Source organism: Natator depressus, chromosome 17 (genome assembly GCF_965152275.1).
Source record: "Natator depressus isolate rNatDep1 chromosome 17, rNatDep2.hap1, whole genome shotgun sequence".
Classification (NCBI taxonomy): domain Eukaryota; kingdom Metazoa; phylum Chordata; order Testudines; family Cheloniidae; genus Natator; species Natator depressus.
Window position 1 is genome coordinate 18,887,234 of NC_134250.1, and position 15,697 is coordinate 18,902,930.

General features: G+C 47.7%; 1 protein-coding gene across 1 annotated transcript in view; it reads left to right on the plus strand.

Moving 5' to 3' along the window:
- Window positions 1-15,697, plus strand: part of SH2B2 (SH2B adaptor protein 2) — a 68,404-nt gene that overhangs the window by 40,383 nt on the left and 12,324 nt on the right. Inside the window, exons 3-5 of the mRNA XM_074975058.1 lie at window positions 5,607-5,708; window positions 12,157-12,248; window positions 15,042-15,136. Coding sequence (XP_074831159.1) covers window positions 5,607-5,708; window positions 12,157-12,248; window positions 15,042-15,136 — 289 coding nt within the window. The remainder of the gene's footprint in view (window positions 1-5,606; window positions 5,709-12,156; window positions 12,249-15,041; window positions 15,137-15,697) is intronic.

The following is a 15,697-nucleotide window of genomic DNA, read 5'->3' on the forward strand; positions in this document are numbered from 1 at the left end:
TCAATACCCCAGGACGGCTTTAAGAGACTGCTGCTGGAAGCGCTCTCTTTCAGGTGAGAAGCAAAGCCAAGGTCCTAAACACATTTGATCACTAACGGTCCAGGGCACTTTGCAGCAATAATTATGCTGCCTCCAATGTCCTAGGCAAATCCAACTTTCTATTCTGCTTACCTAACTGCCGGGGAGTTTTCAGCCGGAAAAGTGTTATTTCAGCTGGAAAAGTGTGCCGTGTTCCTGTGCGCTGTTAAACAGCTGCAGTGTTTCATTCCAGCACTGGCTGCATTCAGAGGTGGATGAAGTGGTTCTTGTGTGTAGTTTGTGGAGCAGTGGGTAAGTCTGTAAAGTGCTGTTGCATCCAGTGGGATGAATGGAGCTAAAGAAATGTAAGGTGATGAATCTTTCTTTGGCGTTTAGGCTTGCTCTCACACCCACACCCACACCCCCCCCCTCCATTAACATTTCAATGAGAGAGAAGAAAGATTTCAGTGTCCTCTGCCAGGAGCATTCTAGCCCATATAGTAAATATTGTTCCTGTTTCCTCTTTCGTAGCACACCTTCCCAAATGATCTTCCCAGTTACTTACCTTCCTGAACATTTATTTATTTATCTCTTTCTTCCCTGCACTCTTTTCCTTCCACAGGGTCCTAAAGAAAGCTTCAGAAAAAGGAGCCAACTACTGTAGATTCATTATGCAATTTAATATCTATCTATCTACCTACCTGCATGTCCCTCTTTACTATCAAGTATCTGAGCATCTCACAAACATGTGGCAGAGAATTATTATCCCAACTTTAGAGTTGGGGACACTGAAACAGAGACTGAATGATCCTCATTATGGATGGCCCCATATGGTCCCCACCATTACAGTATCTGGGCCCCTCGCTGTTTTTAATGTGTATACCCTCACAGCACCCCTGTAAGGCTAGGAAGTGCAATTATCCTCCATTGTACAGATGGGAAACTGAGGCGTGGGAGAGGCTAAGTGTCTTGCCCAAGGTCACACAAGGAGACCATGAAAGAGCAGGGAATTGACCTTGGGTCTCTCAAGTATCAGGCTAGTGCCCTGGCTGCTGGACCACCCTTCCTGCTGAGATGAAAAAAAAGCATACCCTGCATTTAAAATTAAGTTCTTACCTGTGGAGATACATTAATTTTACTTGGCATGCATGTTGCACTTTTTCTCTTCAAAGCACTGTAGAAACATTAACTAATGCTTCCAAGTAGATAAATTATGCAGATGAGGTAGTCATTACTAATTAAATCTGAGGTTACTAAATATAGATAATTTACTTTGTGCCATTTATGTTGTTGGTTTTTGTGTTTCATTCATCTTCCACAGTGGAACGGGGCTAATCCCGTTCACGAGTCATTTTCTACACTAAGTCCCTGATTCAAAGCCAGTGGGAATCTCCCACTGATCTGAAATGGACTTCAAATCAGGTCCTTACTCTTGTTGTACTTGGGCTTACAACTTGGCAGAGGAATGTTTACATTCAATAAAAATTGTGTGTGTGTGTGTGTGTTGTGAGAGAGAAATATACACCCTTTAGGAAGATATTTGAGTCCAATATAAACTGTTCCTCACAGTGTATTAACCTGAAATGGAGCTGGAGGAAAAACCCCCATGTAGATACCGGATCAGAACACATGGAAAAGCCATTAGGGTGAAACCATTTATAGTGTCTGAATTCTGGGTGTCATCAAACATGTGAAATATCTGGTTTCCATTCACTGACTTCTAACCTTTCTAATGTCCCCTAGAGAACTGGAGACCGAGTGAGAGGGTTTGTTTGTTTATTTATTTAATTAATTTTAACTGCATTACCTTCCTCCCTATCCCCAGCTCCCTACCCTCTGCCCCAGAGTCTCTTTCTGCACTAGCAGTTAGGGCATGAAAGATGCATAGCTGGCACTGGCTCATCTGGGAGCAGTGCTTGTGAGTCTATGCACAGATTGATACAGCCATAGGTTTAGCTGGAGCAGTAACTGCTGTTAAGCAATATTATAGCTGGAAATAGGTATTTTTTCAGGTTTGTTTTTATCTCCCCTTTTTAAAAAATCAATGTTAAAAGGACCTCTTTTAAGTGCTTTTTGTGAAAACAGTCTTGTCTTTTATTATCATCGTTACACCCTCCTGAAATCTTTCGCTTAAATTTCTTTCCCTAATGATATCTATCTTCATTTGTCAAATGTTCCTGTATTTCCACTCCCAACAAACCCTTTGAGAGGCACTGATGCGTTAACCTTGCTTTCTTGTACATTTGTGGGATGAGAACTTAAACTTTTGCTTCTGAGAGTGCACAAGAGCACAGTACTTTGTTTTTGTGGGGGTCCTACAAAAATAGGGGCTAACTGGGTTTTCATTTAAAAAGGAAAGAAAGAAAGAAAAAACCCTCTCCAGTGGATATTGCACTTTCTGACAAAGTTAGGTGTGTGTATATTTTCCCAAAGGAACAGTGATTGAAAACATGAAGGGAAATTAAATGTGCTTCAAGTACCTGGCAACAGTCCATCTTACCTTTTGGTGTTATACTAGCAGTTTTGATGGTGATTCAAAGTACAAAAACCTCCATTGCCTGCCCCCATTTATTCCTGTGATGAGTCTCTGAGCAAGCCCTAAAACCGCAGCTCAGGCGTAGGGCCTGATCCTGCAAGCACTTAAGCAGGGAGTAACTTTACTGACCTGGGGAGTCCCATTGACTTCTGTGGGACTACTCACATGTGTCAGTGTTTTTGCAGGGCTGGGAACTCGGTGAAGACTCCCTCTGTTGGCTCTTTTGTCTGCTGTTCCTGAGAAGAGTCAGAGCAAGTCTCTTCTTCCTTCCACCCCTCAGAGCTCGTGTCATATTTTCTTCCCTTTAAACAGCTGCTTCCTCTTTTTCTGATCCGCCTCTGGTCAAAAATAAAAAAAACCCAGCCCAGCAGCTTCTGCAAATTCATTGCTTCAAAACAAGCATTAGAGGACAGTTTATGGGAGCCGCTGAGCTGGTGCAGTGGTCCTTGGCTCTGTGGGTGCTCAGCACTTCTAAAGATCAGGGTCCCTCATTCGTTTGGAGTCTTGTAGTGACAGTAACTTGGTCAGAAACTCCCAGGCCCAGCTAAACGAAATCTTAGGGGAAGGGAAAGGCAGCTCTTGGTTCCTGTTTCACAGCAACACTGATTTACAAAATGAGAACAGAACCCTTTATTAGTAACCTGTGGCATTATGAAGAAAAGGAGTACTGTAGCTCATGAAAGCTTATGCTCAAATAAATTGGTTAGTCTCTAAGGTGCCACAAGTACTCCTGTTCTTTTTGCGGATACAGACTAACACGGCTGCTACTCTGAAACCTGTGGCATTATGCGCATTGTGAGCCTGTTTCTGTCGTCTAGGGTCTGGAGGCACTTGGGATAACTCATATGTTTTCTGATGATTATGTTGCCTTTCTATTCCTTTTCTAGATGCTTGCTTTGAATTCAAGTGCACAGCTTGAGGGAGGATTAGCCAGTCTGTCTGTCTAGTTAAGAGAAACTCTTGCTTCCAAATCCCTAACTGTGATAATTCTAGGGGCCAATTTACTAGAAATCTGGGGATTGTTGCTCGAATGTGCTACTAGACAAGCTTTTACTAATAATCATGTTGCATTTGTATAGGACCTTTCATTCCGAAGAGTTGTATACATTTAGGACCCAATCCTGCAAACACTTGCTACCAGTTATAATGTTTACTAGTGGCCGTACATCCATTGGTTTCATGGGAGTAAGTACTACACTCAGTAGCAAGTGTTTGCACAGTCAGACTTGAGGCCCACTCCTGTACCACTGGGGGACTGGGAGCTTTGAAATAGACTTCAATGGAAGCAGGACTGAATTGTCTTCAGCATACAGCACTGTGGAAATTCAACCACCTCGAGGGTGGAGGGCAACAACCAACCATAATACACCTGTGAGGGGAAGGTAAGTATTTAGGAGATGGAGGAAACTGAGGCACAGTCAAGTCACTTGTTCAAGGCCAGACAGCGCATCACTGGGAGAGCTGGGAACAGAACGCAGGAGTCCTGACCGTATTGTCTGCTCTTAACCCTTATACATTCTCCCTCTCCCTATTAAAAAGGAGACACCACAAATCTGGAGCTGAGATACCCAGCAGCTTATTATTTATCTTGCCCTTAAGTGTGCAAAGTGCTTAGCATGCATCAGGTTGCATGTCTGTTACCAGGGCTGCAGCAGTGTATAGAGACCATCCCATTGCCCAAAGAGAGCAGCATTTATGCCTTTGAAATCGCTTGTTCTTGCCTTTGGCTTCCAGTGGTGGGGACAGGAGGAGAAGGTTCACTTTGAAAGTGTCTTCCACTGCTTAGTAAAGAGCCTTCATCACGGAGCTCTTTATAGACATAGGAAACAGCTGCTTCTGGGGTGGAACACATGAGCTGCCCAACAGTACACTGGGACATAGCACTGTACAACAGGAAACGGAGGAGAAATACAGTATAGCGTGTTTTACTCTAGGGGGCTGGAATAAGCAAGACCAGCAAAAGTGCAGCTTTGGCCGTGTAAGTTACAGCCACACCAGGAGTGCTTTGCCAGCGTAGTATTCCAGTTCAGCTACAAGCAAAGCACTCCTGGTGTAGAACTGGTGTAAATTTTTATCCCCACTCTACAGGTAAGGACACAGAGGCATGGAGAGATTAGATTATAAAGTCTTTGGGGCTGGGACTGTGCTGCCTTTTGTATTTGTACAGAGCCTAGCACATCTGGAGTATCTACTCATGTACAGCTTCAATTGCCAATCACCCTCTTCCCCCCATGGACAAACTGGTCTTGCTGAGGTTTGTAAACCCATCTCTGGAGTCTGCTGCTGGGGATGGAAAGATGTGACTGCGTCTACATGAAAGAATTTTAGCAGCAGATTCCCACTGCTGCTGCAGCAAGTTCAGCTGTTTCAGGGGGTACCCTGGGGCGGGAACCTCTTGTTGGGGTGAATCAGGGTAACTCAGTTGACAGCAGTGGAGGGTCTCAACCCTAGTGCAGTCGAGGCTCTGGCACGCTGTGTTGAAAAGCTGCATCCACACTAAAGCTCTTACTGGTACAGCTGAGCCGGTGGGAACCCCAGTGGGAAACTTTTTGTCAAAATTCCCTACAATAGACAAAGCAGATGTGTCTTCACTTACCTATTGAAATGCCTCTCTCTCTTCCAGATAAACTGGCACATCCCCCAACCGGCTGCCCTTTCCTGGCTCTGCCTCCCCTTGCCTTTTGTGCATGCTAAATATTTCCTTGATCAGATAGCATTATTTCCTCCCAGCGCATCTTAATAAAGAGAGAGAGATTAAAAAAAAAAACCCAGAGACATTAATGTAGTCGGCAGAGCTGGAATGTCAGCAGGCACTGAAATAAGCAAGCGGGTTGGCAGTGAAATACGCTAACTCTCCTATCTTCCACCGGGGCGTCTCTTGCCTTAATTAAAAGATCTTGGAGTTATTAGGCGCATGAGGGAAATTGTTTTTTTTTTTTTTAATAACTGCACAGACTGGAGAGGGAGCTTGCCTTGCTGTGAGCTGGGCTGTATCGCCCACTGGGAGAACTTTTATTCTACAGGCACTGTTCATTCCTTTTATTTCTTCCAGGTTTCCAAACCTAAGGTCAGCATCCCACTCTCGGCCATCATTGAGGTCCGGACAACCATGCCTTTGGAGATGCCGGACAAAGACAACACCTTTGTGTTGAAGGTAAGGCTGCTTGGCTAATAAGGCACCCTGGATGCCTTGAGACTGTACTGAACCCACCAAAGCTCTGGGCTTCTCCTCCCAACTCCCCAGCAGCCAGTGACTACACAGATCCAGTGCCTGTGCCCTTCCCTCCCGTCACATGGCGAGGTGACTGAGGGAGGAAGGGAACTTTGCGTCCATGGCATGTATCCTCTTCCCTGCAGAAGGCTGGCACCAATCAGCTGTGCACCAGGCCACTGCCAGCTGTTTGCCTGAAGATCCTCTAGTGCTTTAATCCACCCCGAACGTAGCATACACGTATAATATTAACATTCAACTGCCCTGTTGCGTTTGTCTTGCTGCTCCTCCTCCATAGCCATCTTTATGGACTGTGGAAGGGGCAGATGAACTGATAACAGTGCTGGACTATGGAGATTCTTAAGGTATGTCTACACAGCACACTAACCCCTTGCCTGTGGGACTTGGGTCCACACCTGAGTGTTCATGCTTCATTGTAAACCTGGGTTTACATTGGTGGGATCTGGGTCTCCCAGCCATGCTAACGCTTCCATGCTACACCGTGCAGACCTTCTGACTTGGCTCTGCGGCTTGAGCTGCGTCCACACTGCAAAATGGCAAGGCTTGGGCCCGAGTCACAGCAGGACTCGGGCTCTGACCCCCTCCCTGCCCTCCTTTCCCTTCCCTGCTAGCAGGATCAGAGGACCACCTGGGCGCTGAGTGCTTGCTGACCCGAGTCAGACTGATTTGTGTCTGGACAGAAGCAGGCCTTGGCTCAAATCTGAGTCAGAGTCCAGTCTTAGTGTGCAGTGTAGACATACCCTTAAACACAGTGGCCCCAAGCAGTCACTCGTGAGGTCTGTCCCTGACGCAAACCCTGCCCCCGCTTGGTAACCTTCTCCAGCACTGTGTGGCAGCTAACTGGTGGCATTACTTAGCGAGTGCAGTGCTGTCATGAGGCTTGGTTCACGGGTGTTTTTCAGTGGAGGGTATTCCAGAGAGACAAGATGGTGATGGTGTTAAATCTCTGTTCCGAGGGCGCAGGCTCCGAATCAGGGCCAGAGTCCACTCTGTTTGGCTGGGGGAGGTCTGGTGTACTGCCAGACTCCTTAGGGCTGTCTTGCTCTGGAAAATGACTATAACAATGGCATGTATGTATGATTCTCTCTCTCTCTCTGGCTTCTGGAGCAAATCTGCTCAGTTTACAAGGAGAATGATGCATTTTCCCTATGCACATCTCCTCACCCTGGGATCTGCCAGTTAAGCTGGGCTCTTTCTGCCTTATCAGAAAGTTCCCAGCTTGCTGTTTTGGTCACTGTAACAATAGCCGTTTCTAGCAACAAAGACTCTGTGGCCAGAATTTGGGCAACAATTCTGTTGACGATGCATGAATCAGAATAGAATCCTGCTTACTCCCTCGGAGCCGTGAGGATTTTGCAGAGCTAAGAGAATTAATATTTTACAGTGAAGCCTGAAGATTGCAGATTAAATATGCAAGTGATCTATCTTGGTGCCATTTTTGCATAGTTACTTTTCTGTGTTGGACTACACTTTACAATTCCCCAACAATTAACTAAGTGCTCCCCTCAGGTCTGCTCCTATACTTATCTTCCCGCACTAGCTGATAGGTGCACTTGGATGATCACGTAGGGTTTTCCATTCTTTTAGCCCCCTATAGGTGAACAGCAATTGCTTGCTCCTTGTCCTAACCAGCACTAAAACTCACTCCGGAGCCCTGAATTTTACTTCTGGCACTGTGACCTTGGGCAAGTTAATTCCCCTCTGATTTGTTTCCCTTCCCACCTTTTGTCTGCCTTGTCTGTAATCTCTTTGAGGGACTTTCTCTCCCTATGTGTTTGGATGGTGCCTGGAACAATGGGGCCTCTAGACAAACAGTACACTAAAAGATTGTCTGCTTTGTCCTCTCCCTCTTAGAGGCTGCATTTGGTCTTTGGTTGCCTTCTGGGCACCTCTCCAAATCGCGAGATTACAGAAGAGGCTCTCCCCTTTTTAAAAAAGGATTTGTTAGGTAGACAGCCCTGTTTGGCTGGCAAAGGGGGATCCATCCACACTCAGAGACCGTCCCCAAGGGGGGATCTAGTCATGCTTCCTCTCCTGGGGAGCTGCTCCCTGGTATGTAAATGCTGCTGTTCTAGGCCACTAGAATGGAGTGACGGTTTTATCAATAAGGGGCTGGCAGATGCTGTTTGATCTGTGGGAGCCTCACTTGTATTGGAAGCTGTACAGCCTCTAGGGATGAGGAATCACACATAGCAGACGGGAGTCTGGGGGAGAGCAGATATTAAAAGTCTGTCTCCCTCTCTCGCTATAGAGACCCCAGAGAAGAGTTTTCCATAAAATACAATTAATTAGCTCGCTACGCGATCCCGTACAGCATGCTGGTGGCAGCTGCTGCTAACAAACTCTCCCTACAAATGGGGATTTCGTCCCACTGGGCCTAAGCAGAAGGGGTGGAAAATGTCTATGCTGCCTGCTGAGCTGGGAGGCAGCTCCCCCCCAGCTGGAGCTGAGCTCTGCCTTTTTGTGGCTGAGTTTCATTCCCAGCCATCCAGGTTCCCCCTCCCTCTCCTGCCCCCAGAACACAGAGCTCCTAGAATCTGGCTCGTCCGGGGCCGCCACGCGAAAGCACGCAATGAATGCTGAGTTAAAATTAAATTTTTTTTTTAAAAAAAAGAGAGAGAGTGCTTCACTCTGACTAATGTGGCTGCCACTTCACATCAGCTGCTCTCTGTGGGATGTTTGTGTTAATGGACTATCGCTCCCCATTGAGCCGGATCAGAAACGCTTACGGCTACAGCCAGGAGGTTAGCGTGCATACGTGAGTGGAAATAGCCTGATGTTTCCAGTGCACCAGCATCCGTTCCAGGGCTGGGCCAGCACTATGTGTTTGTGAGCATCCAGGTATCCAACTGCCTGTCTGAACTCTCCAACCTACACCAGTCCCCAGAATTAGAAGAGGACGGTCACAAGATCAGGCACTCTCAGGATATCTTGGTCTCTTTGCTTTTGGTCCCAGTTCAAACCCACAAGCTGGTGCAGCTTTGGTCTAGTGGGTTGAGGCTGAAGACCTGTGTTCTGCTCCCTTCTCTGCCCTGGGTGTAGGGTGTAACCTGAGACAAGTTGTTTCCCTTCCTTGTGCCTTTGTCGTTTAAAAGGAGGACACTAATGCTCCCTCTCCTAGCAAAGCAATTGGGGATCAGGGGCATGAGAAGCTAGAGCAATGCAATGTCTTATTACTGTTGGCACTGACTGAGGCAGAACCCAACCGAAGCTCCCAGTGGGATGCCAGGAGGCACTGTGCTGCAGCAAGCGCTGAGGGTGACTCAGTAGGGGGTGCTCATCTCTGAATCAGCCTCCACCGGAGCCTCTATTCCATGGCTGCTGTCTTAAATTTATCTCCATCGGAGCTACAGAAACCAGAAACGGGGGTATGAGGAGAGAATCCAAGCACATGAGCAAAGCAGGCCCCAATCCTAGCTCCTTGTCTGACATCGGGACCAGCTTGGTGACCTGATGGCTGTTGCATTTCATTTATTAGGGAAGTGCCCGTTGCAGCTGCATAGTTTTAAGGCTGAGTTGAGTTTTGCACTTATTTTCATCTGTATTCCACATTATTGGCATGCCGCTGACCACTAAACGACTCCCTGGAAAGCCCAAGAGCCAGAACCTTCCCCCACTTTACATACTGCTGTCTTCCCACAAACCTCTTTTGTCTAAGCGAGTGTGGGGAAAGTGTGTGGGGATTCAGCTGGACCCAGATGGTGCACGTGTGCAAAGATGTCTTTTGGGAAGAGATGCAGAGGTGCTGAGCCAGGGGGGCTGGCTTGCAGTGATTTCCATTATATACACTTAATGTAGAATACTGATGTTTGCATGCAGAATTTTACCCTAGATCTTGCCTTCCTTGCAGCAAATCATACTGGGCTAACTTGATATTTGAACAGCCTCGCAGGAGAAAGAACATGTGGTCGAGTGCCGGACTCCTCTGACTGCCACTAGCCTTGTGCTTGCATCTGAGTTTATTAGATACCTGGTGTGCTCATCACTTCCACTATGAAAGTCAAGAACACCCCCTCCCCATCCCATTGCTGCTTAAATCACTCCTCTTCCCCATTGTTTGCCTAAAGCATATTTTCAAAGGAAGAGTTCAGAGGCCAGTTTGCCTGTGTGGATGAGCCTGTTTAAAGCTCTCACAATCATAAACGTCAAGGGGAAAACTGCCTGTAGAATGGTATTGCTTTGTCTTTACCATAGTTTGATTTAAAAGCCTGGCACTTCACTTCCTGCTGCCTACCAGGCCTTTAAGAAAGCGCTTTGAATTGACTAGATGCCCCGTGGCACACAGAGGTTGCCATAGAAATGGTTCTTTCCCTTGGATGGCGGTTCCTTGACAGGTCGAACTTATGCAAACTTCACCCACACTCCTTTTCAATGAGGACAAAGGGGCTTTGTGAGGCACAAAACTTTGTATTTGGTGTTCTGCTGTGTGTGTGTGGGGGGGAGGGGTTGTTCCTCACACTTTCTCTTTCCAGAGCGAGCAAGGCAGGTGATGGGTGAGGTGGAATCGTGTCCTGGGATAGCAGCTGGATTAATGGACCTTCTTTCCTCTCCTAAATTTTCCCAATAATTCCCTAACAATAACGGCTCTCCCCTTTGCTTCAGTCCCTGTTTCCCCTAAGGGTTTATTTGGTTTGTTAGTTTCAAAGCCCATAATTGCTTGTTGAGATCCTGCTCTCTCTCTCCTCAGGGAGGGGAAGTGTTTAAAAGGTGTGCTGACTTTTCAGGAATCGGCGTGGTGCTGACCACTAAATGACTCTCTGAAAAGTCCCAGAGCCACCTTCTCCCCCTTTACACACTGCTCTCTTCCCACAAACCTCTTCTGCCTAAAGAATTAGTGAGTGTGGGGAAAGGGTGTGGGGAATTCAGCTGGACCCAGATGATGCACTGCAAAGATGTCTTTTGGGAAGAGGCACATAGGTGCCGGAACTATGGGTGCCGGGGGTGCTCCCGCACCCCCTGGCTTGAAGTGGTTTCCATTATAAACAGGGTTTACAGTTTGGTTCAATGGCTCTCAGCACCCCACTCTACAAATTGTTCCAGCCCCCCTGAAGAAGTGTGGAAGTGACTGATGTAGTGGCTGAACCCCCAGCAAAGATAAGGGACCTATTACCTCTTCTGGCTATTGGAGCTCTCCTCAGGTGGAGGAGGTCTGTAGCTTTTGAGCCAAAGCAGCAGGCTTCCACTCTCAGCTTCCCACATGCATTTGATGTGTGGAGTAATTGTGTCAGTTGTATGCAACAGTGGGTTTATGATGGAGGGAAGAGGAAATGCAGATATTTGTGAATGGAAAACCTTCCCCCTAGTTCAGAGGACCTCTACTGTAAATTGGCCCTGCAATTTGTCTCTCCTTTCAGCCAAAATGTATTTATACACCCTTTAACTGAGCACTCCCTTTTGTATGCTTACATTTCTTTTCACTGTGAAGAAAAATAGTGCCTTGCAAGATATCTAAACACTGTGTTTTGTTTCCTTTCCATGTGTTCAAATGATTTAAGAATCCCCAAATCTTCCAGGCATATTTTGTGTTATTTCTTTTAAAGTTTAGGTATAAGTTTCACTTACTGTGAGGTAAATCACAGGAATGGAGTAATCATCGGCTTACCCTAGGCATATCTGCTGGGGATGGCATTGCTAATTCTGACTTGTGATTTTTTGCACACTTGGGGTTGGCCATACTGCCTCTGGCTGTGGCATCCGATGTGGTAAAACAAACAGAGTTGGGCCTGGTCAGTATGTGGAAGAGAGACCTTCAAAGAAAGCCTGGGGTATTGCAGGAAGTGAGGCTGGTTGATCAGTAAGTGGGCTTTTTCCTTTGAGTCAGTGTTGAGCTAATGTTCCAGCACAGAGTTGTGGTGTTGGGATTAGGCTGGTATTAGGGGGTATTGTGGTGTTGGGATTAGGCTGTCTTTTTCAGATGAGCCTTTACACTGAAGTCATGTCCATTAAAAATCCCCTGGCACATTTCACAGAAGTAGGGATGTTCGCCCCAGAGTTCTGTCTAATTCCAATTCAGGTAGTTACAGTCAAATGCCTGAAAATTTCCCCTTCCATCCCATATCATAATTTCTTTTGGACATGATATGCTCTTTCACTTCCCATTTCGAACTGATGGGCTGTGAGGTATTTAACAGCTGCCCATGCTCCAGAGCGGTGGCTGCATTACAGTGGTGGGTGAAGGTGTGATACGAGAATTTACTTAACTCCACGATCCAGTCTGATTGTTAAACAGAGGCTATGCAGTTTATTTCTCCTCTCTTTTCACATCTCTGGGGTGGGTGGCAAAGTGAGGAAGAGTCTATTTTAAACAGGTAAAGGAATTGTAAATTGACTGCGTCTTTCTCTCCCCCACCACCTTTTTTTCCCCATCTAGGTGGAGAATGGTGCTGAGTATATTCTGGAAACCATTGACTCCCTCCAGAAACATTCCTGGGTGGCGGATATCCAGGACTGCATAGACCCCGGGTAAGGCTCACTTGAGGAAGCTGCCCTCCCTGTTTCAAAAAGCACCTCTCTACCTCAGAAGAGGAAGGATTATCCAGGGGTTCGAGCACCGCCTGGGCCCAAGAGATCTGGAGTCCGTCCCTGCTCTGCCACAAACATTCTGTGTGACCCAGGGAAAGTCCTTTAGTCTCTTGGTACCTCAGTTCCCCATTTGTAACATGGGGATAACAACACTGCTTCACCTCACAGACGTGTTGTAAGGATAAATCCATTATAAAGATGGTGAGGTGCTCAGATAGAGAGAAAGAAAAATGAAAAAAGTCAATGATTTTTTTCACCCAAAAATGCTTTTTTTTTTTTTTTAAACCCATTTTTCAACAACAAAATTTGTTCATAAAAGGTTGGCTAGCGTTAGTCATTGTGTGACCCACCAATCTACTACCCTGGCAGACGGGGAACAGCATTCAGACACAGCTGACTGGAAGAGAAACCCTGGTACTAACCAGCCATCATCTCTGTGACGAAGCAAGGCCCCAAACGCTCCCAGTGCTTGCGTGACCCACTGCTGAGTGTGTGTTGGGGTCCCGCTCGGTGCCTGAGCCGCGGGGGATCTGAGCCTGTTACAGCCAGCAGCTACAGAGGTTTGTCCCTCTAGCTGAAACAGCCCATGTCTGTAGCTCTGGAGTTCCTAGTTTAAATCCCCAGTGTGTCCACTAATATAGTGGCCATCACATAAGTGGGGGCTTATCTGTGACTGGAATCCTGGATGTCTTGCACACACTAACCAGTGGGTTACAGTCTCATTCTGCCTGCAGTTGCAATTGGATACAGCGTTTGTCTTCACATCCTCTCCTACGCTGTTGTGGAGTGCTACGGTTTAGACAGCTGCTGCGTTCCTCCCCAGAGGTGGTTGGGTTTCACTGACAGGCAGTGATTCCTATGTGTGCAGCCTACAACCAGCTTGGTATGGTATCCGTTAGGTTGCAAGATGCTGTAGAAGATTGTCTTCGTCTCACTGAGGGTTGGGTGAGGGAGGGGGGGAGGGTTTGACTCCTCAAGAGATCATGGAAAAGGTTAAAATACCTTAACAAACATCTCACAGTAGCAAATAGACTTATTTGCTTTGGCTTTAGCTGCCTTTCCGCGGCATAAGGCTCCATTCTAATTCCAAACATGTCTGAAATACTACGCTGTTCACAGGGGAGGAAAAAATCCCCGGTGGCTCAGATGTGAAGAGAGGAACTGCGAAAGGTGGGGTCTGTTGGTTTTTATTGACTCCCCGTCTTGGGAGCACATTGTACATGTTCTGCTTTGCTAGAGAGAGCATCTGGCAGCCCTCAGCTGAGAGCGCCCAGCCCACAGAACGGTCAAGGGTTTTGGTGTCAAAGGGCTTTCTGGAGTCTAGAGGACCACATTAATGCACTTTGGTCACTGCCCTGCAGCTTGTAAAGAGTGTTATCCAGGGGCTAAGGCAATGGATGGGAGCCAGGACTCCTGGCTCTGCCACTGCCATGCTCTGTGACTCTGAGCAAGCAGCTTGACATCTCTGTGCGGCTCTCTCCCCATATGCAATATGGGGGGCAAATACTTTGCCACCCTTGCAGGAGTAAGGGCCCTGATCCAGCAAACGGGCATGCATGTGCTTAACTTCCAGCACTTGAGCAGCCCTGCAGCCCTTTGTGGACCCAGAGCTAACCACCACGGGCATAAGTATTTGCAACATCAGGGCCCGTGTTCGTAGAGCAGTCTGAGATATTTAAGACATGGACACGCCTGGTGAGCACCAAGAGTGAATTTTCATTCATCTTGTGAGTGCCGTGCTTGCCAAGGGTTTGAATCGGAAACCTCGTCAGTGCCCTGTCAACGCATTTTCTGCAGAGGTGGTTTCTTTTTTAAGGGTTGCAGCTGAGCGACTCCGACTGCTGATTCATTCACTGCTTACTAAATAATTCAGCAGCTCCCTCCCAAACACTTACCGCCAACACAAACCGCTTCCTGAGCTGCCTGCTAGCACGTGTCCTCCTGATTCAGCTAGAGGCTGTTGCTCCAAGAGTAACGGAGACCGGTGTGCGTATCTCACCACAACGGGGCAATCGGGAGCGTCCAGGCTAAAAATAGGATTTCAAGAGAGCGTGGCTTTTTGCATGACAGTGGCGTCAGGCTAAAGGGGCAGGCACAGCTATGACTGACAGGGGGAGTCAGCTAATGGTCAGGGATGTGCACAGGCATTGCTCCCATAGGGGGTCATTTGGTCAGACTTCCCGCTGTTGGACTGGCTGTTGCCGTCACCCCAAGAGATCTTGTCTCAAGGTCCACCAGGCCTGTCTTGCTCCCACTCCACCCCCCGATGCTAAACATTGGCTCCTCCATCTCCAGATGGGTGTCCTCCACCTCTGGGGTTGGCCTGCCTTCATCTCTCCTGCCTGCTCTGCTTCCCCTACCTTCCCCCATCCGTTCGGTCCCAGATGCTCTCTTTGAACTCCGCTTCTGACCCAAATGGCCTCCGAGTCGCCGCCATGAGTGGCCAGCATGGGAGCTTGGCCTGCATCCCAGGGACTGGCAAGCAAGGCACTGCAGCCATCTGGCAGAGCTGGGGCCCGTTGTTTCATGGTACAGACACTAGAAATGTGATCCAGAGCACCCAACTGAGTGCACGGAGCTAGAATTTACCCAGAATTACAAGATCAGTCAAATGAACCATGGTTCCTACTTGAGAGTGGAAATTCTTCCCCGCTCACCCCAACCCCGGTGAGGCATGTGCCTGCAGAGAGTGACAGCCTGCACATGACCATCTGCTCTGTTTTTTCCTCGCAGGGACAGCGGAGATGATATTGAACTTTCCTCCTGTGTGCAGGGAGCCTGCCTGCCAGGCAGGGTACCCTCCTGCAGCTGTGAATTTCTGGCCGATGGTAAGGGCACCCGGAGAAAATCACCAGAAATGTTGGGTTCAGATGTTTGGCATCTTGTGGTGTTGGGTTGGGTTTCCAGGCGAGAACGCAGCTGACAACAAAAGAAAAGATCATAAAATGTGGGAGCAACTCCGCTCTCCTTCGCGATCTGTTCTTGTTCATGATGCAGCCACCCTGATCTGACAGGCCAGGGATGCAGGCCAAGTATCTGGCCGTTCTGACTCGCTTTCATGTGCCCTGTAGCCAGCAGCTGATCATAGAATATCAGGGTTGGAAGGGACCTCAGGAGGTCATCTAGTCCAACCCCCTGCTCAAAGCAGGACCAATCCCCAATTAAATCAAGCTGATCCTAGCCTGACCCCAGCAGCCTTCCCTTGCTGCCTATCCCTAAAGAAATGGGGGACTGAGACCAGCACATGGAGACTCTGGCTTCTGTTTCAAATCTGCCCCATTTCTGTTGACCAAAACTTCATTGCTGGGTGTGAGATGAGTTTTGGGTCTCTGTCCAGCTCCTACTGAGGCATCCTGGCACCACTGTCGCTAGTCACAGCAGAGCGGCTG